Source organism: Pomacea canaliculata, linkage group LG8 (genome assembly GCF_003073045.1).
Source record: "Pomacea canaliculata isolate SZHN2017 linkage group LG8, ASM307304v1, whole genome shotgun sequence".
NCBI classification, from domain to species: Eukaryota; Metazoa; Mollusca; class Gastropoda; order Architaenioglossa; family Ampullariidae; genus Pomacea; species Pomacea canaliculata.
The window spans coordinates 12,395,656-12,423,252 of NC_037597.1; the positions used below are offsets into that span (position 1 = coordinate 12,395,656).

Here is a 27,597-nt window from a genome sequence, read left to right on the forward strand (position 1 = left end):
TATTCGCTGAGGCACGCGTGCTGTTAAGTACTGCCGCTAGGTGCCCGCCATCATGTGACGTCACTATTAGCATAAAGGATTCGGATAACATGTGGAACCGAAATAACCAGAGGAAGGCAGTAAGATCTGTTTGTTTCGCAGCAGAAGTATGGATACAGTGTGCTTACGTTCCCTAATGTACCGGAACTGTAAGTATAACTGTTGACTTTTTGATTTTTTTTTTTCAACTGAAGTTTTTCTTGAGGAAGTTGTACGGTTTCGATAGTCACCGAGACGTAGAGAAGTCGGACTTGGTGGCGACACAGCTCTGGTCGACTTCTTTTGCGAACGTAACAAACGTTGATGTTATCATTACAGTATAAGTAATAAGCTGATGTTTCAGGTTGTACTTAATTCTTTTTACGGCATGTCAAAGAAGAAACGGAACGCCAAACTAATAGTTAATCTGTTGATAAGAAATGTAAACAACAGCGCGATTGTCTGCCCGTGTCTGACCCACTGCTTAGCTTTCGGAGCCTGAAGCTAAATTTAGATCGAGGCACGCAGACCGTCTACGACACTATTTGCAGTTCATTGCTGGCACCAATATTGATGTACAGCTATGTATGTGCTTCTCAATGCATTGATTTCATACACTTTTAGGGACTGCATTTTGAGTATGACACTAGAACGATTAGCTGTGAGCCGCAGACAGTGAAACGATTACTGGGACCTAAGGGATGAGCCAGCGGCCATGTACGCTGTTGATATGCGAAAGTCACGTTCGGCTGCTTCACACAGTAATAGACAGTGCAGTTTTATCAAAATTCGTCTTTGTGGAGATGTAAAGTCACGATGTTCGATAAAATTATACACGTACACAAAGTGGTTCATAGTAAAATGTCAGGCAACAGAAAATTGAATAAGTATGTTATTTAACTGGATATGATAACCAGACCACCGACGCCTTAATGAAATTAGTGGTGTATGCATTTACAACAAACAAAAAAGGTTTATCTTCCTCATTTCAAGTAAATACAGGCTTCAGACATTCATAAGAATGATATTCCTTTGCATACTTTCATAACATTACAAATAGTGTCATGAAGGTGACCAGTTTTTAGTTATTCAAACTTATGAGAACTTCGTTCATTTATAATACACACATAGACTTTCATCAGGAAAAAAATCATGCAAGTCGACGAATTTATTTGTCAGAATGCGATATAGTTTTTAGTTGGGATAGTTCACATTAATGTATTGGTTGGTGTGAGGAAAAAGAGCATTTGATGACATCTAGAGATCATTGTAATTGGATGGAAACATGAGAATTGAGAGCCATCACTGGATCATATCCAACACCAGAGTTTTATCCATCTTGACTTTATTATTTATCAAACTTACTTCTTTATTGGGTTTGCTCAGAGGATGTTCTCCATCAAGCCTTTTTTTTTTTCAATGTCATTTTAAGTGCCGATAATTATTGAAAAATGGAAGACATTGTAGAGACATTGCATTAGTCTGGATGATCAGTTGTCATTTGTTGATTTTCTAATCTTATAAAATGCTAAGGCTTCATTATAATGCTTAAGAATATTCAGTATACAGCAAGTATTTTGGATATGCTGTCTGAAACAACCCTTTACAAAGCAGTTTTTTCCCAAAACAAATGTTGTATGCTTATGACTTATGTTCACACATTTAGTTCTGTTTGCTCTGCACAGAGACATTATAAAGTCTGTGCATGTGGTCAGTTAGATTAGAGATTGTATAATTATTATTACACTCACATCTGCTGTAGAACCATTTAAAATTGTTTCCTGGGATCATTAAGTTTAAATTATTAGTCTTACTGATGGTGAGGGGAAGATCACATTTGCTTTGCACTACAAAAGAGAGAAAAATACCAAATGCTCATGCATTCATGCTGCAGGCTGTTGTCTTAAAGTATAAAGAGCCTTTGTCCATTATCAAGATAATGTAGTTGTAGTGACACTAATTTTTTCATCCCACCTCTACTGACAGATTTAGCTGTTTTAGCTACCTTTACTGTCAAGATTTAACACTCAAATGTAGGCATAGTCTTAATGATGTTTTAATATTTTTTTAAGACTATGATGCTGATTCTTGTAGGAACAAATATAAATGAGCCACAGTTCATGATACAATATTTTCAAATATATTTGACCAGACCTTGTGTGTAAAAAGTAGTTGAGTTTTTTCTAGATCTTAATCTCATAAAACCAAAATGGATCGTAGATATTTAAAAAATCCTGTTAATATAGTGTTTTTCTTTACAATAGATCATTGCAGTCTTGATTTCTGGCACGGATGTGTTGATATGTATATATCAAAATAATAAATCTGTTTTATATTTCAGATTAAAAACGACCACTTGAAGGACACTGTCTTCCTCTGGGGTTTTGGGCTGTGGAGTTGAGTCGTATTTGTTCCTATCTTAGCAAAAGTCCAACAGAACACCAGGTTTTTCAGATGCAATCAGATCACTTAGGTATATATACTCACAATGTGACCATCCAGCTGGTTCCGTGGATAGAAAAGTTGATTTCTGTTATGGTGCTAGGACAGATCATTGAACATTTGATGGAACATGTAGTGAATATAATGAAAGGAGGCACATTTAGGAAGGAATAGAATTGACAGTAGAAGGCACAAACGTTTGACATGAAGGCAAACAGTAACTTTCGTGACCAGGTGGGGCAGGTGACAAGTTGGTTCAAGGAATGGAGTGAGTGTGAGCAGACAGTAGCTCTGTACTCTTTGCTTAAAAAGCTGTCACCAGCTCAAGCCAAGTTTCTAGACCAAGTCCTTCAGCAAAGTTTGGCAGACTGTACTGATGTCATGCAACTGCAGAAGAAAGCCAATGATGAAGGTAACTCTTGAAATTCGGGCAAGTGTTTGTGTAGCTGTGTAGGTTAATGGATGGGTGAGTGTTTTCCTTATCACATTTAATTAATCTATTTTGTCTTTCTTTCATAGACAGACATGGCCTTTGTAATTTGAGTGTTTTGTTTCTTTTGTAAGCTATAGCATTCAACATCGAGTGTTTGCGTGTTTTTTTGTCTTTCCACTAACATAGGAAGCAGGCAAGCAAGTATTTGCTTATCTATAAAGCATATGTAAGTTGTACAGTTTTGTGAAAATAACTTTTTTGTTAGGTGGACCAGATTTATTAAGGTTTTTGTTCCGTTGGGAAGAACTACTTTGCCATAAGCAGTGGCACATACTGCTAATATTGTCAGAGGAAGTATGGATTTGGGTGTGCTTTTGAGAAAATCTTTTGGGAAACTTTACTTTTTAAGAAAAGTATTGTAAAATGGTTCAGGATGTTATACTTTTGTGGCTGGTAATGAACATTTTTATTTATCAACTATATTGTATTGTTGTGCTTATCGCTGTTTGTCACTGGACATAGTGAGAAGATACGGATATAATTTTAGTACTTCTGTATAGAGGTAGAACCTTGAGCAAGCTTTTGTATTTTCTAATGTTTCCAAAAGGGAAGAAACTTTGCATCCAAATCAAAAGATTCTTTAATTTAGAAAAGTAGTCAGAATTTTTTTTTATGGCACCTGTGTTTGCACGTTGGGTGTGATGGAGGAGAGGGGTACAGTTGCCTGCTGATAAAAAAATGTTTGGCATGCACTCATTAGTTTCAGTGTGCACCATCTGTGAGAACGATTGTCATTGCCCAGATCTGAGCTTGGGAACATGAATAAAATGTCAGCTGCAGCAGAGACAGTGAAAAAATGTGAAAAAGAAATTCATGCACATTTTTATGTAAATGACACAAACACACACTATAATTTATAGTGTTTTTTTTCAACGTGTGTCTGGTACAGCTGAAATTTTATCCATGCTCCAAAACTCCAGTAACAAAACATTCCAGATTAAATGCTTTATAAATCTTTAACCTTGTTTTGCTACTTTAATACATTGTTTTGTCTGGCAATAATCAATGATTAGCAAGTTTAATTGACGGGCTTTACATAGAACACAATGTCGAAGGTCAAATTAAGGAAGTGATATATTCAGTAACATGATGTTTCCTGCTTGACAAGTATTTTTCTTAATACCTATGGTGGTGTTATTTTGGAGAACAGAACTGAGGGTGGTCATCATTTTTCTTTAGCTAAAGTTAAAGCATTTGATTTTCAATAGTTGTGAGAGAGACCTGATTCAGGTGACATTTTTTAAAACTGGATTTTCTAGGTGGTTAGAATATTAATAGGTGTTTTAATTTTTACAGTAATATTTGATGTTTGTACTGGCTTTCCTAACAAGGGATGCAAGGTAACTGAAAGCCTCCTGTTTTAAATTAATTCAGTAGATGTCAATATTAAATTTTGAGAGGCTTAAGAGTTTGAAAAGTGTGGGTGAAAAGAGAAGAAAGTGAGGTAATCAACAGAATAAACACAAGTGTGGAATTTTGCTACCAGCAGAAGATAGAGGGTAGTCAAAGAATGGCAGCTGAACCACTAAATACAGCATTCCCTGAAATGGGCCATTTATTTTAAATCTAGTAATTGTTAGCAGATCTTTCATTTAGTCAGCATGTTATTGAAGCAAACTACCATTGCAAATATAAAACCAGAAATTTCTGTTGTGATGATTGTTGCAGGGCATATGGTATGATGGGGTTTAAGAGGACCTAAGTTGATCACTAAGATTATGCAGCACAATGAATTTTTCATGTCTTGACAAATTGCTTTTTTATTACGAATGAATAAACCATAACCTGGTTTGTCTAAACATATTTATTTCGTTGAAACAGTGATGTAAGAATATCAGTTTTTCCCATTTATTTGTAGAATTTTTTTGTTCATAGTAATAAGTTTGATTTCTTTAGTACACATTTTTTTAAATTAAGAAATTATTATTTTATGGCAGCAAAATATTGAGAAATAATAGAATAAATTTTGTATTGTTTCCCATGGCTGTTTCAGTTTTTGTAGCTGGACTCTGTGGGGAGGACAAAGGCAAAGTCATTCTACAGTTACTGCAGTTACTGCCATTGCTACAGGCTGGCAATGAGAAAGCTAAAGCAGAGTATTTGAAGCTTATACCTGAGGTGTTATCTCACACTATTGAGAATGGTGTGAATATTGAGGAAAGTAGACAACTTTTGTCCTATTCACTCATTCATCCTGCCATTACGCAAGAAGAGCGCTCCAAGTTTCGCATGTGGCTGGGATATCTTGAAGAGCGCTTTACCTACTCCATTTCTCACACACGCCCCTCTGCCACTGCACCTGAGGGACTTGCCCCTGCAGTGGCACCCATTTCTGCCTCCCAGGAGGGGCTAAACAATCTGCAAGGTGCTGGAGGCCCTAGCCCTCCCTATGGGAAATGGTTGGCATGGACAGGGTCATGCTGCCCATTATGGGATGGATGGTGGAGGTGTGTCAGGAAGTGGTTCAGGAGATGGTGGAACAGTAGGGTCAGGTCTCCTATCAAATGGCCATTATGGCCTTCGGGCTACAAACAGTCATGCTGGTGTGTTTAGTGTGCCTAATGGACATCATCTGCCTCTTCAAGCAACCTCTTCAGCACCACCCAACTTTGAAACACTGTCTACATCAGTTTCACAGGGTGAGTAATCAGTTTTGTTTTTAATAGTTATTTTTATACTTCACATTAACTGGAGTAGTTTTTCTTCATTTCCTTTAACTTTTGCTTAATTTGTAGTTTATAAGTTTACTGGTACAAAAAAAATCAGAGAATTGTATTCGTACAAGATATTTGACATTTGGAACAACACTGTAAACAGAACTACATTTTGAAGCATTATTCTTATGATCATTGTATATTCACACTAGTAAGACGTTGTTTTAAAAAAGTACTTATTAATATTTATGATTAAAATACATTTCACATGGTGGGAAACACAGCAGAGATCAATGAGATCTATTATATATATATGTGTGTGTGGTCATGCCCATTTATATCATGGTGTAAGTAGCCTCAGTAACCTGAGTAGTTTAACTTATAGTTGTCTTGGAAAAAAATAAGCATATACATGTAACCTTAAATGTATCATAAATCTTATCATTTACTGTGCAAAACGGAAACAAAACAATATTATGCTGGAAAATTGTTTAATGTTAGTAAATTTAAACCCAGTGATTTTTCAACTTCAGGTATCAGCAGTCAACCAAACATGCACACGCGTTTGCACCGCACCACATCAATTGTTCACAGCACGCCTCTACCACTGAGGGTTCAGAACCCAGAAAAGACAGTTACTGATTGGCTGCAGATGCACTCATCTGTGACTGGAGGACCTGGTGGTTTAGCAATAGGAAGGGGGCGATCGCCATCTTTTACAGAGCATGCTCCACTGTCACCACAGAGCAGTGTGACTTCTTCAGGGAGTGGAGGCAGTGATTCACACCATGATGATGGGCCCCAGCCTGTAAGGGACAGTTTTCTGGAAGAAGGCAGTGGTATGCGAGGTCAGTTGAGCTATTTTTTTTTTTTTAAAGTACATTTTGACCACCTTTGTTAATAGTGTCAGCATGTGTTTTCTTCTGTTTTTTTTTTATGCAGTGATTCATGAAATGAAGCTAGTTTTTGTGATATCTTTGTTCTGGCATTCTGAACAATCTGTAGGGGAAAGAAAGGGAATAGAACTGTCAAGTAAGAACATTAAACTCCCAGCAGAACATTCATTTCCTCACAAATATTTGAATTCAAAAGTTAATCTGATGCTTATTGAATTACAAGAAAGACATCCTTCACAGAAAAAAAGTTGCTTGCTCCTACTGCAAAAGAAGAATTGAAAAAAATGTATATTCTGGAATCCACAAACTGTACTAACATTTCAAAAGAAATTTTCTTAAGAATGTGAAAATTTCATTTTCAAATATATTTTCCTCGGTAATGTGCAGTGTTTCATTTTGGAAACATGGGTAAATCATGTAAGAAAACTCCAAATCAAGTAAAACTGCTAAGGGGGTCTGAAAAGGTAAATAATTTGGCACTGAAAAATTTTAAAATGTTATATAGATTGATCTGAAGGTCCTATGAGTCATTTTATTATATGAACCAAGCATATGAAAACTGAAATTATGTTATTAATGTTATTGGATGTCTTGTCATTTTTAGTAATTTTTCATGTATATGGATATTGAGGTGTACTTTTTTCCTGGGTTTAGTTGATAAAACTTTCAGTGTGGCTACATGAGATCTTTAGAAACCCTATGAACTCTATGAATGGGGGAAATACTGATAACATAAGTATATTCTAAATAAAGCCAAAGTACTCATGATCAGTACCATCACTGCTATGCAAACACTATCATTCATTTTGTTTCTAACCTTTTGAGAGATAACATTTTGAAAGCAATGTAAAATGTTTATTTAAATGATTTGCAGTGTCATACCAAGAATGCATGGACATATACACCCTCACTCATTGACTCCTAATGACATTCAGAACCTGAACATATCCTCTTGATTTTTTTTTTTAAATTGAAAGACCATCAAATTGCCCACTGGGACAAATAAAGTTGGTCATTGTCATTGTCATCATACCTGTCAAGATGGAATGGGTATAACCTATTTCATTATTTACATTACACCTTAAATTATGACTGTTAGCCTCTAAAGGACCTATCCAACATTTCAGAGCTTTCTTTGCACTTAAGATGATTATTAAATAAGTAAGGAGTGTCCGTTGAACAAGCTTGCCTTGATATTTATGATCCTGTCGTGCAGTGTATGCACACTTAATTAAAAGAGGTTTCTGACAGGACGCCAAAGAAGATTGCATGCTAGTGTGTTCCATGTTAATTTTTTATGAATGTCCCATGGAATTTTAGCTTTTTTAAAAAAAATATTCAAAGCACAAAGCATGCGTAAATTATCGTTGTCAGTGTACAGAAGCACATGACAGGCATAATTGTCTGTGGAATATTTAGCGTTCCAGACTTTAGATAGGCCAAAAGTTGTAGTTATCCTTTTGATGCTGATGCACCATATAATTAAACTTTTTTAGTGAAGGTTGACTGCTTTATTGTAAAGTGCTTTTCAAAATAGACTAATAATAGAAAAGGAAATATGAAAAAAGTTTTGTAGAGCACATAAAACTTTAGATTTCAATTTCCATTTCAGTGTCACCAACAAAGATATAACTTACTAAAAATGATTATTTATGGATTTTTGTTTGTTTGTGTAACTTATTAATAATTCAAAAGTAAAATGGACAGGAAAATTAAAAACAGGTTTTTGCAAAAAGCATTTTTATTCTTAAAGATGTAGTTTAGCAGTAAATTATCTGTTAACTAGCATTGTTAGTTAATCTAATTTAGAACATCCATATTATTGTACATGTAATTCAATTATTAAAAGTCTTGATTGTGAAGTTAAATTTTGACTTCGGACTTTATCACAGAAAGTTGGTATGTTGCTAATATTTAGGAACTGAAGACTGAAATGCAGTCCTTCTATTGTGTGATGTTAGCTGGACTAAGGAGAAAAGGCTTAAATATATGTGTGCAGCAGTCACACAGTTGTGTTGGTTCCAGGTTTTTGGAGTCATACTCTATGATCAGGATTTCCTATCCAAAAATTGCAGGGGTATTTAGAGCTGTGATAATTGTTGGGTTTTTTTTCTCAAGCTTTCTTTACATCTGTACAGGATTTGGACATTCTTATAGGGTGGTCTGGTAGTAAACGGTTAGCGCCTGTCACCAATACAGTGAATGTTGGCTACCTGGGCTCAGCTCTCGTCTTGGGCACGCTGTTCTTTCTCTGCATGTAGCATCGGTTTACAGGGCTGACTGCCTTGCCGTGATGTAGCCTTAGTTGCTGGCTCTGTGTAAAACACCAATCTCCTCCCCAATTAGGCATTCTTATGTGTCTTAAGCACACTTCATTTCACACTATGTGTGTTAAACATTGAATGAAAGTGTGTATATGTGAAAGAATACTTTGTTTTGGCATTAATCAAATCAAAGAGGAATATAACACTATAATCAGTATTCTGGGATAGATGAACAGTTGAATGCTAAACTGGATTGTTAAACGACTTATGACTGGCAAGACAAGACCATTTAAAGCAGGGGTGGGCAATTAATTTTCCCAAGGGGCCGGATGAGAAACTGGAATGGTTCTAGAGGGCCGGATGAGAAACTGGGGTGGTTCTAGAGGGCCGGACTAATATAGTTAACACAGTTTTATCCAATACTGTATACATAGTATATATACTGGTGGGCGGCCAGCGGGCGGGCCGGTCAGAGACAGGAGGCGGGCCGGATCCGGCTCGCGGGCCGGCGTTTGCCCAGGCCTGATTTAAAGGGTATTTAAAAAAATGTACATAGACAGTCTAGTTTAAAGTCCCTGGTATATGGTTGTTTGTATTTAGTATGTATTTGAATGGTAAGAAGAAAAGTTCATGGAGATACTGTGTTAAAGAGCTTTGATTTTGAATCTCTGAGGTAATTAGGAGCACAGTGCTGGGTGCCGGTCATTCCTGCAAATTAATTAACGGAAAGTGCTTCCTGATGTCTCTGGCTTTAACAGAGCTCTGAGGTCATTGATTACAGATGCTGATTTTCCTAACAATTTATCTTTATACTGACAGCCATAGCTTCTTCAAAAAGTATAGTTGAAGAAAAAAGAATGTATAAAAAGATTTGATTTCCTGTGTGTGAGTTTTTTTTTGGCAAACAATATGCATGAATAAAAATGAAGAACTGAGGAGTGACCAGAAGAGTTAGCTTATTATAAAAGATATTTTTTAAACAAAAAAGTCTTGACATTGGACATAAAATCCTCAGACATATACATACATCCCTTGACTGGTAGCACCTTATGAGTGGTAAAACTGGTCCATTAGTACTCATGATAGGGAGTGGGGTGGACAGCTGGATAGAAGTGGTGGCTGACAAAGCTCGTAGGTTAGGCCTGTCTTAAATGGTGATGAACAGGACTGCATGGAAGGATCGGTCCACTCTTTTCTGTTTGCCAGCCTTGTACAAGGAACACTCAAGGACAGTTTTAGATAGTGTCATGCCATGGTCACATGGCGACTGTTCTCCATACAAAGTAACTGGTTTGACACTCCCTGTACAAGATCCAAAGCAGTCTTTTGAGGTGCTTGGTCAGAGGTGTGCCTTTATTCTTCTCTCTGTATCACCAAGCAGAGTTTATGTCTTGCATCCATGCAACAGGACCAAAACTACAAGAGAGGGCAACACAAGCAGACTGAAGAGACTGACTCAGGTGCTAGGGTGTCAGTTGCTGATAGACTGGGATGAAGTGGTGAAAACAACTGTAACATAGTATGGCAATTTTGTAAGCTTGAACTATCAGCCAACTTGTGGCGAACGATGTAGAAACATGTGAGTCATATTTTATACTTTAAATGCACCCAGGCTGTCTTTACTTGCACCTGGCTGAAACCTGTGGTTGTGATTTGAATAATGGTGAATGAATTTGTAAGATGCATTTGATGCCCACTGAGAAGTCTGTGCTCGTGTAAGCACCTTATATGCAAGCATCTAAGCCCGTCGTTGGTGGGGTAAACTGTTTTATAAATAAACATTATTATTATTACATGAAGGAACAGACTGAAAGATGCACAACAATGAAGATAAAGTACAAAAGACAGTAAAGACTCAGAGGAAACAGACAGTAATGACAAAATCAATAAAGGGATATCGGAAGAACAGACTAATCTAGAGGGAAAAGGAGAGGGAGAAGGGAGAAAGACGTAAGCAGGTTAGTAGTGGACTGTTTTTAGGATTAGTGTTTGCGTAAAACATTTTGGGTAAGTTTCGGATATAACAGGAAAGAAATCCACCACTTTGCTGCACCATAGCAAAAGAGCAGGTGACATTATTGTTTTGGTGATAGGTGTAAATAACATGTGCTGGTCACACAACCAGAGAAAGACTCTAGGTTCTGGTTGGGAGATAGGGGGTGAGAAGTTAAGAGAAATTGGCAGGAAAAGTGTTTTCAAAAAGAATTAAAACAGATCACAGCAACTTGTACTGAAAGCAAGTACAGACGGCCACGGAAGAACAAAGGAAAGGGTGATATTGTTCCCTTCTTTTTTGGATGAGCAATCTGGGAAAAGGAAAAAGGAGTAAGTTCTAACTTGATATAGGTTCAACCATGTCTTTCGAGATTGTTTTCATGTTTCTTCAATAAAGAGGTTGGGCATGGCAGAATTCATGCTCTCAGGTGGGATGCCAGTAGCAGATGGGGCTAAGGTTGAAATGCACGATTTGTTAAAGCAAGTTAAAGCCTGTTCTCTGTAATAATTGTGAACCTTGATTTTTCTGGTTTCTTCAGTTTTTTTTTTTTTGCACCCCACCAGGATTTTTCAGTTCTGTTTCTCCTCTCTGTGATATTATTAAAGACAGTGGAGTGCATTTATGCTTTAAGAACTGACCTTTAGTTAAAGATGCAGAAAACTCTCTTAAGAAAAACATAGATTTCTTTTTGGCAGAAGTCCATTCTATTTTGATAGGTATTGTTGTATGTGATATGTTTTATAAAATTTTGTGTATTTTATTTGTCCTTTATAATGCATAGTCATTAGTTTGCATACAGCAAACAAAACTTTGTACATAAATGTGTTGGCAATAATTCTGATCATTTTTCATTATGTTGAAGAGTGCTTAGTGCTTTTTATTTTATTAACCTGACTAGCCTGAACTATACAGGTTTAATCATAATTTAAATGACCTTTCATACCAGATTAAACTTTAGTTTTCAGAGGTATTACATGAATAATTCTAAGGTAACATTTCTTGTGAGAGCAGGCAGAATAATCAATCATAATGTAAATGATAATCATAATAATTGAACTCACAATAAATTTTATTATTGCAGAGGTGCCAGTATGGCTGAAGACACTGCGACTTCACAAGTACTCATATTTGTTCCGACAAATGACTTATGAGGAGATGCTTGACATCACAGAGGAGTGGCTGGAAGCGCAGGTGAGAAACATTTCTAAAAACTCTTTTAAAAACTCCAAGATATACCTGTATGCAACTGCACAGTTTTATTTCATTGTGCTGAACATTAGAGTACTGTGCTAAGGCAGTTGTTCATCAGCTTAACTGTCTGCCCTAGTAACCAACCCCCACCCCCCACCCCCGCTTTTTTATTTCCTTTTTATTGCTTTGGTTCTTATTCATATTCTCTTTATGTGAAATGAGCATCTTCATGATGGAAACACATACCTTAATTTAAAAACATATGGTCATCATTATCATGATCTTCATCACAGTCAGGCATGTTTGCACCACCATATGTGTATTGCCATGTCATACACAGCGCTTGTATTGCCTGTTTTATAAAAAAATAAATTCATAAATTTATGATACACCCTTTTAGAGATTAGCATGTAGAAATCTGTGCCATCAGCATTTCATATTGATGAAGAGAGTGATTTCTGGCTGCTTTTCATTCTGACCTACCCATGAAATATCCTAATTTACCCTTTAAGACTTCTTTTCTTTGCAGAAAGTTACAAAGGGTGCAAGACATAAGATTGTTATCAGTATTCAAAAGCTTCGGGAGCGACAGCAGGTACTTCGTGACTTCGAAAAGGTAAATGCATAGTGATAAAAAGAATTTATGCTATATTGGTACTGGAATATAATTTTACAGTCACGAGATAGAAATTGCATTTTTTTTTTGTAAATCCTAGAGCATCATGGAAGGTGGATCTATCAAGGAGGTTCTTGGTGAGATGAAAAACATGCTGAATACTCCAATCAAGGCCTATAACATGGCCCATTCAGGGGCTGCATCTACTACACCTGGCACTTCTCCATTCTCACCACCGCCATCACCTGACTCAGAAATTGTTGAAGGCAACTTACCTGGACAATTCTGTAGACTTATGGGGAAAGGTAAGCATTGCAATGCAAATGTGTACGTGTGAGTTTATTGTGAGAACATGTTTGAATTTATGTGTCTAAAATCCTGAACCTATTTGCATCTGTATGCAGTAGATAGTAATATCTTCTAAATTTTTTTTAATCTCTCCTTCCAAGAGTAGAGAACTTTTACAGGTATACTGGCTTTCTTTCTTTGTAAAAGTAAACTTAAATTTGTGTCTGTTTTTGTTGTTGTTGTTGTTGTTGTTGTATTTTTCAGTGTATCCATCTTTGTTTATGTCAGTAGCAATTTGCCTTTGGCAGTTGAGGAAAGTTTCTGGAAGTTTGTATTTAGTGCTGTTGTTTATCCTTCCATTATTCATCTGTTGTTTGCTTGTTCTTCTGTCCCTTATATGTTTCCCATGTCTCGTTCTTAAGTGCTTAGAGCATGCTTCTTAGGAGTGTGAGTATGCCCTATATAAATTTTGCATTTATTATTGTTATATGAGTTTGCTGTTGAAGATTTAATTTAATTTAATCACACACTTAGCTAAGTGTAAAAATATGTGTGGATCTTGATAGGAGCTGTTGTCTTTTACAAGTATCTCATGAAAAGGCAGAAAAGATCTGAAAATATCAGCACTCACTTAGACAAACATCTTTACCACTGACTTCATCTTTTGCTTGCATTGTGAATAGTAGACATGTTGAGGAATATGGAAATGAAGAAGGCAGTGGAATAAGTATTGTTGCTAATCTGCATGTCAGAAACAAACAGAAATACCACCCACCAGAATATATTCAAACAAAATAAATTTTTTTGATTTTACAGTGTGCACCCAGCTCCTGACAGCAAGCATTCCAGATGATGAGAGCATACAGCTTTATTTTCAGCTCATCGATAAATGTCTCAATCATGAGGTGGGTCCTGCTAAATATTAATAGGTGATCATTTTATCCAGAGGTAACCAGTCATAGGGGAGATATGATAAAGCGTAGCAGTGATGAACTTTTACCAGCATGTTATGCGCCTACATGAGAAGGTCATCATAGGTATACATGCATATGAATGCATTCACACTCTGTCACTAATTCATTTAACCTCTGTCACTCTTTGTCTGAACACTTTTGATCCATTAAAAGCCACCCTTATAAAGAAAAGTATCTTTTTCTTGCAGGCCTTTTCGCAACGACAGAAATCCCTTCTGTCTTCTTGGAAACAGCAAGCTCAGAAAATCTGGCAGCCACCTTCTCACAAGTTTGATAGGAGGCAGAAGGGGTATGTTGGGTGATTGACTTCTTTATTGTTAGTTTTAGATTTTCATCATAAACATAGTTTAGTATTTGTGTGGGTTTGTTAAAAATAATCAGTCACCAGTTGTTTTACTGTTTATCTCATTATTTTTATGTTCTTTATTTGTGTCTAAAGGTGGGGCAATACATTTCCTATGGGCAATGCAGTAACAATACGTGGGGGAGGCTCTCGTTCCCGTCTCACACCAGGTCAAACAGGAGTTCAGCAGTGGAGTTTTGGTTCCAAGGCGCTCAGTTCTAGGATCTGCAGCTGTCCACACACCACTGCAACGCAATAGTTCTCTAAACACATCAATTTTGAATAAGCCAGGGCTTTTAGAGGTGAGACGACTTGTGATTATATTGTGGTAGTACCTTCTCAGTGGAAACCTTCCATACTATGAATCCTTTCTTTGATAAGACCCAAAACATTTTGACAGATTTTGTCTTATAAATTTCCTCCTTAGTGTGACTAATAAATGATCATTTGTGCTGTATTAAACTTTTTGTAGAAATTATATGTTAAACTGCTTCTTAAAAGAGTGCTTGTGACAAAAATTATCTGACTTTTGAAGAAAGAGTGCAGGTTATCAAAGTGCTTTGGGTTAAAGACTTTCCATAGGGATACAGTTTTCCTCATGCAGAAAAAAGTATTTTTTTTTCACTTTAAACACATAGGGAAGCTTTAGGTAGGGCTTCGAAATTTTACTGAAAGATTAAATTGTGTAAAAAAAAACAACAAAAAAATACCAAAGAGACTTGACTGATGATAAATAAAGACTAAGGTGGTTAGAACACAGTTGAAGATAGGAGAAAAATCAAGAACTCGAGAAGTTTACAGCTCCTCCATATCCCACCCCCACCCCACAAATAAACAAAAAACAACTTAAAAATTTAAAAAAATGGAGTTGACTGGGGACAGGAAAAGATGTCAGAAATTTCCTTCAAATTACTATGTCTTCATTGTCTGTTTTATTCACAGTTTTGGTCATATGGATTCTTTCAGCAGTTCGATACTGATGTCTTTAATAGTTTATGCCGCTTGCATTTCAAAACACTCTTTTTCTTCTGTAATGCTGGCTTGCCAGTTATATGTTTTATGTAGTGTTGGTATAGATGAACTGCCTTTCTTCATTATGTGTGCACTTCAATTAAATTAACTTGATGACTCATTAACTTTTTGGTATAAAATTTTTTGACAAACTTGCATATCTTCTGTGACAGATTATAGAAAATGTATTCTTCTCCCCCCAAAAAAAACCTAAGTTATTAAATATTTGACAGGCAAAACAGCCAGTAACAAGAACCCAGTCTGCACCATTGCGATCATCTCATCTTACTCTGACCATGCAAAGTACCGGCACAGAGCCAGCCACAGACACAGAAATAAATGCCAGCCTTGATTCTTTATGCTTAAGGATGACTGAGCATGCTATTGGCAGCCTTGGTGAGCTAAATTTATTTTACTTCAACTGAATTTCTTTTTATTTATTGACCCATCTTTTGTTTTGATTCTCTTTCTATATCTGTCTCCCTCTTCTTCTGCTGAATTGTGACACTGACATTGTAAAATGCTTGTTGAGATGTTTTCATACACTCAGATTAAGAAAGTATATAAAGTATTCGGAGCTTAGGATCATTGTGATTTTTTTTTTTACAGATGGCAGCGACAAAGGATCAACATTCTGATTTCCATGCTGATTCCATGTGTTTCTTGGCTCCATAATCAGGTCTTGATGGAAGATTTGATTATAGCGAGCACCTTACAGAATACCACACATTTACATATTCCACTCTATGTTTTGCTTTTTCTGATTCTGACATGCTTTGCATTTTCGCAAAATCTGAAAGGCTAGAGAATGTGTCTTGAAGGTTTCTTTTATACATGCTGTGTCCACAAAACCAGCCGACAGTATTTTGGGATCAAATATTTGAGTCCATCTTCTCAACATTTATTTAGCATTGTTATGTGCTGTTGAAAGGTAATTCTTTTTTACATATTTAAATAGACATTGTCTTCAAACTAGATTATGGAATCAAAACAGTTTTACAGAAAGTAGTCAGCCATAAAATCCCACTAAAGCGAGAAACATTGTGGGATAAAAAATTGTTGTTTTCTTGGATTAAAAAAAAACGTACAAGAGCAACTCTTATATTTTAGCTGAGAAAAAATTAAAGGGTTTTCACTTAAATTTTTTTTAAAGATTTTGTTACTAAAAAGTTCAATGATGATCTCAAACTCAGATGTTTTCCTCTGTTTGCTGAAAAACAAATTAAGAAAATGTTCAAAACTTAGTGAAAAATAATATCTGAAAAGTCAGGTATTGATTAAGAAATAAAGTACACCCTTTCCTCAATTTACAAACTTATTCATTTCTAAATATTTGTTAATCTTACCCCAGTGACCCTAAAAAGTGAACCTTTTTACAAAAGAGGTGTTAAACTGTCAATCCATTTGCACCATGTGAACAGCCTAAAACACCAATTTCAGAAGCTGCCTGCAGGAATATACACATTTTTTACTGCCACATTGTTTACTGCATAGAGACATTCATTGAGCGGCCTTCGTGCTTATCTTCATTTGTTTAAAAAAAAGCATTAAAAGGGACTTAACTACAGTTAAACTTACAGTTAATAGTTTCTTAACAAAAAATTATATATTATGATTTGTTAATGTGTTAATTTGGCTGTAGATATGTATTTTTTACGTTCACATCCTCATGCTGAAAATTGTAGAAAATTTTTTTTTTGACTGACAGTGAATGAACAGGATGTATGTCCTCTCATTTCTTTCAAGATGTTTTATTACTTCCATTGTTTCTTTCAGTTTTGTAAACACATTCAATTTTGCTCCAATTCAGAAAGATTTGCATTCTACTTTCATTTGCACCCTTATATTTTAATTTTATGCACAGTTGTTGCTAAAGTGCAGAGGATGTACTTTCCCACCTTTCTTTGAAGATTTATTATTTCTATCTTATCTTCCAAACAGTCGCTTGGTTGTACTCTTTATAGTTATCTTTTCTACTTTTTTGTAAACTCCCTCATTATGGATTATGAGCACATTATGGCATGACATCTTTAGCAGAAATGAACAAAGCTGGCTTCATGCTAGTGGTGGCTGTTCATAGGCGCGTACTATAAAATTTCTGACATGCTTGTATTTCAATGTGGAGTGGCATAGAATGTGGTTTGCTACAGCAAATCACTGGCTCATCAATTGGATTTAGGTATTAATAGTTAAGGAACGAAACAACTTTTTGTGAGAGTTGCTTATGTCTGCCATAAATTGTCAGAACCCACAAAAGAAATATTTGTGAAACACCCAGATTACAGTTGCTGAGGCAGGAAACAGTTTTTTCTTTTAAATGGGGGCTGCTTATATATACCAGCAGGAAAGTTTATGTGCTTATTGATAACCTATTAAAAAATTGTATGAGTGAAAGATTTGAGAGTGCTTAAAATGAATTAACCATGGGAATATCAATGGACACAGTAGAAATGTGATCAAGAATGCAACAGTAGTCAGAACTTTTTTTTATCCTTGGTTGTCTAAACATTGAGTGATCTGGTGGTCAAGAAATAATGGTCATGTGGTCATCGTAGATTTGTGCACAGACAAATGTTATTGAGTTGCAGAGAGGGGAAAATGTGAACAGATCTATGCTACTTCTGTGAAGTAGCAAACTATATATTTTTAAAATTCTTGATGGGAGGAAGGGGGTTGTACATTTTTAATATAATGTCCTTTGATGCGGAAGTGTTCTAACATTTATTTGAGGACTGGTACCAAGGTTTTAATTTTGGATGCATCGATTTAGGTCTGATTGTTGTTTTTAAATTAATAGAAAGTGTTGTTAGTTAAAGTTCTCACGTTGATTGTGCTTTTTTAAAATTATTAGAAAAATCATTTATTAAACACTGATAGTTCTGTGCTTTACTTTAATGTTGATCCTTTACCATCTGTACAGTTTTTCCTGTAGTTTGAAGTAGTATACAGACCTCTTAGTTTCTCTTTTTGCTGAAGAACAGCTACAAGAGAGTTGATATTGTGAGGTCTTTTGCACTCTGTCCTCTTCTTAAAGGTCTTCCTGAGTTCAGTAGTTCTGATAGCTTAGTATGACAGATTTTCTAAAATCTGAGTGAACATCCTGCCTCCATTCTGAAGTTGACAAACACCACCATACACAAAAGACATCAGTAACAGTCAAGGTTACAGCCAATGGGATAATTGGGACCATATATTAATTAGACATATCTCTTTTTCTCCATAGCAATATTTGTAGGCAAAAGAACTTAGATTTTGGGAAACAGTATTTTGTGCTGAGCTCAACCTAGTGATTTGCAGCTTTAGACGTTTGTATACCTTTAACAGTAAATACATTTTCCCCAAGCTTCTGCCTGCTTGCTTAAGTGCAGCATGGAATGGAGATTTCGTTTTCAGTCCATTTAACTTTGTCCTGCTCTTTGAAGATTGTAGTTCCACCACAGAAAGAGACCAGCAAATTCTTTCAGACTTCAGCTTGGTTATCTCCAGAACAGGTCAGTCATGTAATGTGATTGGCTCAAATTTTTAAAGCAAAATATTTTGTTAATTTCCTTGATTTATAATGTCATGACTCTTTTGGTTGATGTCTCATACAATACCTTCAGTTAAGAATTAATGAAAGGGTACCTTCAGTTAAGAAATGAGGAAAGGGGTATCAGAGGATGAAAAGTAAAGTGTAAATAAACCACAAGCAATCATATGAAAGCATCTTAGGACTCGTAGAGCTTATATGTGCCTAGAATAGCTGGATATCTGTAAATGAAAACATCTAACGCCAACTAATGTGTGCCTGTGTCTGCACATTTTGTAAGGATTCTGCAGAATGGAGTGACATGCTTAATTAACATAGGCTATCATAAAATCATAATCTTGCTAACTTGTATGTTTAGTAAACAATTTTTTTATTATGACTGTTATTTTAAGTCAACATGACAGAGTGACAGTGAATAACTTTTGACAGTGGTTGCATGTAAGGGTATGCAGGACAGGAAAAAGAGATTTTAATTTTAAATTATTTAAGAAGTAAAACTTTTTTTATTTAAAAAATGAGATTAAAAACTTTTAATCTCAAGCATGACTTTTCCCCCAAAATAGCTGAACATTTGTAGAAATTCTTCCTCCAGGTAATTCTAAGCAGTTGTCACTGTCATTGTAGTCCATTTTGCTGGCCTGATTGGTTTGACAAAATTCATTCTGCCTGATTTAAATTTTTTCACTGCATTTTTTTAAAATTAAAATGGATGTGCTTATAGGGCATTTTCTTGACAACACATGTGTATTTATGCTTACACATGCATATATGCATGCATGTGCACACATATAGTAATGGTCATCAGGTGAATGACAAAATTCAGTGTGTGAATTTTGAAAGCAAATTAAATGCCTTACGAAAGGAAGGAAAATATTTTTATGTGTTTTTTTTAAATAAAAATCTCACTGGGATGAAGCAGGCTTGTGATAGAGATGGAAATGGTGTGCATTAGTCTAAATGTCTGAGTTTTTGTTTGTTTTTTTTTTTAATTGGTACCCTTGTGCTCCATCAACTTGAATTTTCCTGTTGCAGTTATTTGATATCTGCACCAGAAGTAAGAGGGGGATAGGGTGTAACACAGTAAGAGACTCTCGGGAACCTTTACATGATGAAAAGATGTGTAGTGCAGGTGAATGCGTCTGCAATATTCAGCATTCATTTCTCTGTGAACCTTGCTGTTTTGCATAACTGTTTGGTGCCTTATGGAAATCGTAGATGTTTTTGACATGAATCAGTTGTTTGTATTTTGGTATGTTTTTCAATGTCAAACCAGAATGATTAATGTCTATTTTCATACCCACTTCATGTCAAAAAATGGTGATTCACATGTGAATGAACTGCACTAACCAGTTCTCAAAGCTTTTTTATCTCTGTATAAAGAAAGGAAAACTTTTTGTTTGCAAAACATGTTGGAAAATGTTTTACTGTTTGCCATTTGCTGCAGAATGATTACAGAAAGTTGCAAATTGTTTGTACTTGTTTCCACAGTGGTTATTATTTGGGGTGTTTGTGTTCATAGTGGCTGTTCTGTCATGGCTTTATCTGCATCTGATCTCAGAATCATTATGCAAATTTGTATGTTTGGATTGCCATCACCTGCCAATTGTTCATGCTAGATACTTTAGAAAAAGCAACCAGTTGGTAACTTATGAATCCAAAACAAACAAAATCTTTCTTAGTATCTTAATAGAGTAAAATCTTATGAACCTTTGCCAAAATGTGCCTTTGATAGTTCAGAAGTTGATATAAAGTAAAACTGTATTAACAAAAAAGTTATTCTTTATGCCTTTTGTTTTAGAAAGATGTCTGAAAATTTGAAGAATTTCACATGGGAAAAATCAATTCCCCACTGTTGTCAACTGGATTTAAGTAATCTCATTTACAAGATTATGATTAAAACATGATACTTAAAATAATTGTTTTTGAATATTCTGAATATGCCTTGTGTAGCATTTAAACCTCCCTAGATGGACACATATGTTTGATAGCCAGCAAAGCATAAATATTTGGTAAAGATAATACCTTTAACATGCATACACTTAGTTCAACCTCAAAGCAGTGCAAATTTTGATCCTGTATATATTTGAATATTACAGGCAATCAGTATCAGTGATGTTATTTTGAATGAATGGAGAGCAGAATTGTCAGTCTATGGCATGAAGCTATTTTAATACCCATAGTTCAGTTTTCATTTTTACAGAATTTCCTTTATTGCAAGTAAATTCCTAAGGTTTAACCTTGTCTCAAGACATTTACAGTATGTTAAACACATTTTTCCCTTTATATATCCTATGGTATATGCATGTAAGAAAAGTCGAATGTTTTTAAAGGACACAGAACTGTGTCTCATTTTAAGAAAGTTTTGAGCTCATTTTGGCAAAGGTTTCTATAGATTTATCTGCTCTTAACTGCCACAACAAACAAATTATATCCATTGCATTGCAGTAAGATATCTTTTTGTAACTGATATTTTTCTGTTCACTATGCACTGTATTTCAAGAAAATCAGCACTGCAGGTTCAGTGCTAAGTTTTGCCAACTAAGAACATTTTCATGTCAAACAATACAATGTATTACAGGATTTGCTGTGATTATGCAAATTTCTGAGTGGTTAGTCTGAAAATAGATTCTTCATATAAGGATTTGACATCTTAGTCCTACAAGTGTAACATTGAAACATTTAGGGCAAATCATGACATAAGAAATCTAAATTTACAAGATTTCCTAGAGTATCAACGTATGCCTCATCACTTTTTGAGTTATTTTTAAAGTATTTGTTCAGAATTCATCTCAGTGGTGTATTTTCATGGAAGTAGGATTGGGAAGATTTTCTTGTAATGATTGTGGTTATTTAATTAGTCCTTTCAACAACTGTTATATAACTAGTAACTATATAACTTAATAATTCCATTTCTGTTGACGATGAAACAGATAAACAGATCCATAGAACACCAAATTCATTGAAAGAATCCCTGATGCAAAATTGAAGGATAGAATGTTCATTCTTGATGAATGGAATTTTCCTATGCCCTTATTTCAAGTAGACTTTTTTTTTTTGCAATATTTATAAAATCACAGTAGATGTTAATAGGTGCCTTTGCTGCTGATGTCCGTTACTAATGTTCAGGTGTTGTTTAAAAGATTACAGAAGTTACAATTACACTACATGGCTAGCCTGCAACAAAAGCAGCATGTGAGCAGGACTATTTTGTTGTTTAAAACTGTTGTCAAATTTTAAGAATCTCTGGTTGTGCTATTGTTTTCTGTCACACAGTCAAGCACCCGTGGTGTTATTTCATTTTTGTTTTTTGCTTTATTGGGGTTATTACACACTTTGTCCATCTAAAATTGGGGTGTGCCTATTGCCTCCTCTCTGTGCAGCTGTAGAAGTAGGGAACTTGGAATGAATGATGTCACTCTTTCAGTGGAAGAAGTTACATCTAGAGTATGTTGACTGCTATTTTACCTAGTGTCAAAATGCTTTGTAGCTAGTTTTTAATTAGGTCACAAGCATTCAATCTTCTGTGACAGTTCTCAAAAACAAGTGATGCTCCTTAAATAAACCATGCGTCAACTTCAGTCTTTACCAAAATATAAGAGCTACAGTATCAACAGAATTTCAAACAAGTGTTTTTAAAGGAGTATAATGCATAAACATCATCCAGAATATTCCATACTTTTTAAAACTAAAGTGACACTACAAATCCCCAGCTTATAGAAAAAAATATCTTTGTGGAATTGTGTAGGAGAAAATATTCCACGAAAATAGACAAAAACATGAAATCTTTCTTTTTGAAAATATCTGCAAAGCAGTTTCATTGAATATTCATATTTGTTTTGATTATTTAAAGTTGGAGCAGTTCATATGCTCTGGTGCAACAGTAATTATTCTGGATAAGTTACACGAAAGAGGACTGAAAGTAGCATTAGAGCCTAAGAGTTTAATCCAATAATTTAAAATGTTTTTAGTCATATCAATGAGGCCCTGGCCTGGTCTCTCATTTAAAATTCAAATATGACAGATTTTAAAGTATAACAAAATTTCAACATTGCTTGTATGATGCTTTAAATCAAGTACATATGAGGAGAATGTTGAATAAGTAACTGTTTTCTTATTGATGTGATTGACCAGTACTGTTTTCATGATGGGTGGGGGAAGCATGTTCAATTATTAAGTCTGAAAATTTTTCTATGTTTGCATTTCTCTAGTGATGCTTTTTCATGGTTTGTATTGAAGTTTTTGTATTGTAAGTAGAAAACTGTGCCATTATGAAAGACACAGATATTTATGTGGGTTATTTTGCTCAGTTTTAGTGGCCATTTAGAATTAATTTTTAGGTTGCATAAGTTGATTTTTAGTACTCTGCCATCCCCCCCTCTCCTCTATCTGTCTTTGTAGGTTCTTCCCTTCCTGTGGAATTGCTGTGGAATGCTTCATTAGAAACAACTAGCATTCATATTCTGATTTGAACATGGTTAAATTTGGTTAAAGCTAAGAAATGCATATAGCAAGAAGTATTAAGTTGGCAGTAGGCAGAAAACTGTTCATTAAAAGCTATCATACTATTACCTCATTCAGTAATGTTGTGGCAGCATTTCTAACAATCTATTAGATCATTTTTGTTTTTAGTTGATCAGAATACTGTGTTACATATTGGAAGAAAGCTGTAACTAGGTTAAGTATCATGAAACTGGCTTGATACACTTTCTTTGGCACTTCCCACAATTAGATGTGCAGATCTAGGTAGGTTTTAAGAGAATTTTATATGATTTGCTTAAATAATGATGTCAAGGATTTCCAAATGTAGCTTAAGCACTGTGGACAAAAGACATAGATACAGTGAAGGCTTTTTACAGGTTTTCAAAATTACAAGAGAATCACCAAGGAGCAATTCTTGACTGTGTACACGTAAGACCCGTTTTGGTCATGCACACATGCAGTTTGTTTTTATTGCCAGTTTTATTTTGAAAGTTTAAAACTTGTAGTTTAAATGTTTGTTTTAATTAATATTAGTTCTATTTTGGAGTATACTGTTATGCAGCATTTAACAGTTGCTGGGTTGCTTTTTCTTTTAAAGAGAAATAAATGTGTAATGTCCAGGAAGACAGCTACACGTTTCAGTTGCACTTCAGGTAGATAGAGTGCTTCCTTTTTGATTTCCAAGGTGGGAGTGTTTAAGTTCTGATCATGGAAAGAGTACAAATGTGATTTTAGTTTCTCGTTATCAAAAGAAGAGAATTTGTGATTTTGTTTTTATGGTGTCCAGGAAGACAAGAACCATGTTCTGTTTTATTTAGTTGTCCAGGAAGGCAAAATAAATTTTTTTTCACCAAGTGAAAATCTGTCCAGGTAGACAGTCTCTGTTAAAATCTTTCAGTTTAGATTGTTGTTTCATCTCCAGAATGGAGTGATGTTGAAAATGTTTTACATGCACATTATCAGTTGGCCATTCTGAACATTTGAAATAGGAATGGAGAAACATTTTATGCAAAGAAAATCAATAAGGTAAGGCCCTATAGTGAAAAGATTTTCACCTAGATGTTGTTTTAACAGCTAGAGACAGTAATTAAAATAGGATTGCTATAGAGTTCATTCTCCTTAAATATCTTATTCCACCCTAGACTTTTGCAGGACCTCGGTACTGTAGAAACCATGTCTTAAAGGTCATTTTAAAAGTCAGTACATGATGCATGCATCGTGGCTCTTTATTTTGTTCTTACAAGCATAGAAGTGTAATTCATGGCCACATGCTTGACATTTACAGTGTTTAAAATATAGTTTTAATGTTCGTTAGACTTGGATGGTGAAGAAAAGGGTTGGGAAGAGATGTTAGGTGCAATTTATGTAGCAAAAAGAACTGTTAAGTTTAATATCATTCAGGATATACACATATTTGGGAACAAAAATTTAAAGCAGCTTAATCTGGTAATGTTTGGTGCGGCAGTTTGCTTTAAGCTTTTGTGAGTGAGTTATTAACTTCCTGATGGCATACTTCAAATAAAGAGTTGGTTTATTTGTGCTCGCCATAAAGATCTGTAAGGAATTTGTATTTGCAAAACTGTTGCAAAAGTTCAACAAAGTAGCAGCCTAGCAGATACTGATTTAAATTATTTTTGATGTAGAGGTATCTTGAGAAAGGCTTCAGGCCTTGGAGTTCCATTATAATATTTGAACCTTGCAACACCAGAGAATGCCCATAAATTTTAAGGAACAATATGAAATGGATGTTTTCAGGAAGAGCATCAGCTTTTTAGATCATTGCTGGTGTGAATTTTTAGCTGGCGGTAAAGGGGTCATGGAAGGAGTAGATACAACAAGAGATACATCACTTGTTAGCAACATTTTTCAAGACCACATTTAAGCTAAACACAGTTAATATTATCTTCCTTCCCCTGTAAGATAAGACAAGAATTATTTATCACAAGCATCTCTTAAGAAACATCTTTTCCTCTCCATCAGCCATAGTAATTAAAGCATGTATATTTTATGTTTTTAGTTTTGATAGTTTAAATTGCCAGTAAAGACTTGTAGGAATTGACTTGCAGGTTCTGTAAGGACTGCACAGTAGTCATAATAACAGCACATAAACTGGCACTTAACATTTGCAAATTATCCATAATAATACCGTAACAAAGAATGAAGATTAGGAAGACCTGGGAACTAAGTTCCGCTATATGGTTTATTACTGTCCCACCAGATATTTTTTTGACAGGGCTGGTCAGTATGATCCCACCAGACAGAATAACTATGACAGAATGGTATCTCCTGTTACTTGCTAGGTAACTGGCTTTGATGAAAGATTTTTGACTATTATGTTGAAGACAGTTATTGTCATAGATTACCCTTTATTTTTTTTTTTTTGGCTTCATAAACATTTTCACATCATAGGGAGTAATTTTGTTACGGTGCTTGACAGTTGACAGTTTGTTCAAGTTGAAGTGTTAGGTGTTGGACACATGATTTTAAGTGACTGTTAAAGTTTACTGTTCTCTTGAAATTTCAAAAGTTGCCATTATTAGCTTTAACAAAATCATATCACTGACATTTACGCTTTGCATTTCTTTTCAACTACCCTATTAACCAGACTGTAAAGAGAATTAATAAGACTGTGTTCAACAGTTATATTTGCAGTAGATCACTGCATAAATGATAGTTACTTTTGCTTATTTAACAATGAACAAGATGGATTGTAAGGGAACAGCTATTTCAGCACTGATATCTAAGCTAAAATGAAAGTTTAAGACCAGGGTTATGAAATATGTTGTTAATAAAACATTGAGAAATAAATATCAATTTTAAGTAGTCTTTATTTTATCAGGACTATTCTGTTTCATCAGTAGCAAGGACTTGCAGACATGTGTTCTTTAAACAGGAAAATCATAAATATTCAAATTCCAAAGACTTTATTCTACTAATAGCTTTGGGTAAACTGAAACCACTGTATAACTCAGTAGACAATGTTCTCATTAGATCTGTTTATCTTTGGTCTTTTCCTATTCTTCCTGGCATGTCCATCTTAAACTTTTGTCAGTAAAAATCCAGACAAAATGCATATCAATAGAAAAAGCCTTATTCTGCAGGGTAGTTGTGAAATGTTTTAATACACTAATCATGCACAATCAAACTGTGTTGAAATGTAGAGTGGATAGAACTCCTTCTCAGTGGTTGTGAGAATGACATCCTCCAAGCTTATTGAAATAGTTTGATTTTTTTTTCCCCAGTGGTACTGTTTTTCTGCTGTTGCATAAGTCTGCCAATATGTCAAACATTTTGTGGGAAATTAAAATTCTTGAAAATAAATATTTCAGGTCGGTGATAACGGTGTTTGCTTGTGTTCTGTTTGCTAAGATGAGAAGCTTGGATAGGAGCCGACTGAGCCATAGTGTTAGCAAACTGCAGCCAATGATAAGAACATGACCAAATCTTCCACAATGTAATGACACCCTTTGTTGAAAACTAAATATTTTAAAATCTGCATTGTTCATTTCTGAGTACTTTGCTTTTTCAATCATTATAAATCATAAGTGACAGCTGCACACTGCTATTGAGCACATTTATTTCTTGACATGGGCTAAATCATATTTGCCTCGGATACATTTAAGCTTGACACCTGGCAAATCTGGAACTCTCCCCCTCGGACCAACACAATGCTGTGTTCCTGCAAATTATGACCTTCACCAGGTATATAAGCTGTCACTTCCTTACCAGTACTCAGTCGCAAGCGCACACACTTTCTGTTTGCAGAGTTGGGCTTTTTTGGCTTTTTGATAAGAGTTTTCAGTACAACTCCCTTTAGTTGTGGTCGCCCATCCATGGGTGTCCGTTTTTTTGGCTTGGGTTTAGGAGGACCTTTGCGATGCATCTGATTCAAGGAAGCCATTGTGCGAGTTACAATGGATGTGACCCAGACAGAGATTCCAGTGCTAGCCTCATTCTGAGGATAATGATATGGCATGCCTGCCACAAAAAACACAATTTTTTAGTACATTTCAGTGCAGCGATTCCTGCAATTGGTTTCAGTTTAACTGAACATTTATACTGCGTAGAAGCACAGCCAAATAGGCTGCACTAACAAAATAAAATGTAAATTTTAAAATTTCATAAATCTTAGTTCAATGCATTAATCCCATAAGCTAGTCCCTAAGCATTCTTTACAATTTATAATTACAGTGTGTACAGAGTTAACATACCATTGTAAAACTTCTGCCCTATGTGTGAAACATGTAGAAATCTGGACAGTTGTCTGTATGCACAGGATATCCACTGTCCTGCCCCAAACATCTGTGGCATGAGCATAATCTTCCAGCTGAACAAAATAAGTGTAAAATAAAACAAATGAAGTGTGGAATATGACATGGCACATCTTTTCATTAATTTTTCTC

At 35.2% G+C, this 27,597-nt stretch overlaps 2 protein-coding genes across 2 annotated transcripts in view; one reads left to right on the forward strand and one right to left on the reverse strand.

Annotated features, from left to right (window-relative positions):
- Window positions 1-26,531, forward strand: LOC112569948 (protein Smaug homolog 1-like). Its single transcript, XM_025248064.1, is given in 14 exon segments — window positions 1-188; window positions 2,360-2,872; window positions 4,947-5,456; window positions 5,458-5,592; window positions 6,141-6,455; window positions 11,845-11,954; window positions 12,484-12,570; window positions 12,671-12,875; window positions 13,675-13,763; window positions 14,021-14,121; window positions 14,272-14,383; window positions 14,385-14,489; window positions 15,429-15,582; window positions 15,796-26,531. Coding segments are annotated over 13 exon segments (2,160 nt in total). The 5' UTR covers window positions 1-188; window positions 2,360-2,664; the 3' UTR covers window positions 15,825-26,531.
- Window positions 26,297-27,597, reverse strand: part of LOC112569946 (28S ribosomal protein S12, mitochondrial-like) — a 2,160-nt gene continuing 859 nt past the window's right edge. The window contains 3 exon segments of the mRNA XM_025248061.1: window positions 26,297-26,837; window positions 26,840-27,172; window positions 27,406-27,521. Coding sequence (XP_025103846.1) covers window positions 26,770-26,837; window positions 26,840-27,172; window positions 27,406-27,511 — 507 coding nt within the window. The 5' untranslated portion in view covers window positions 27,512-27,521 and the 3' untranslated portion in view covers window positions 26,297-26,769.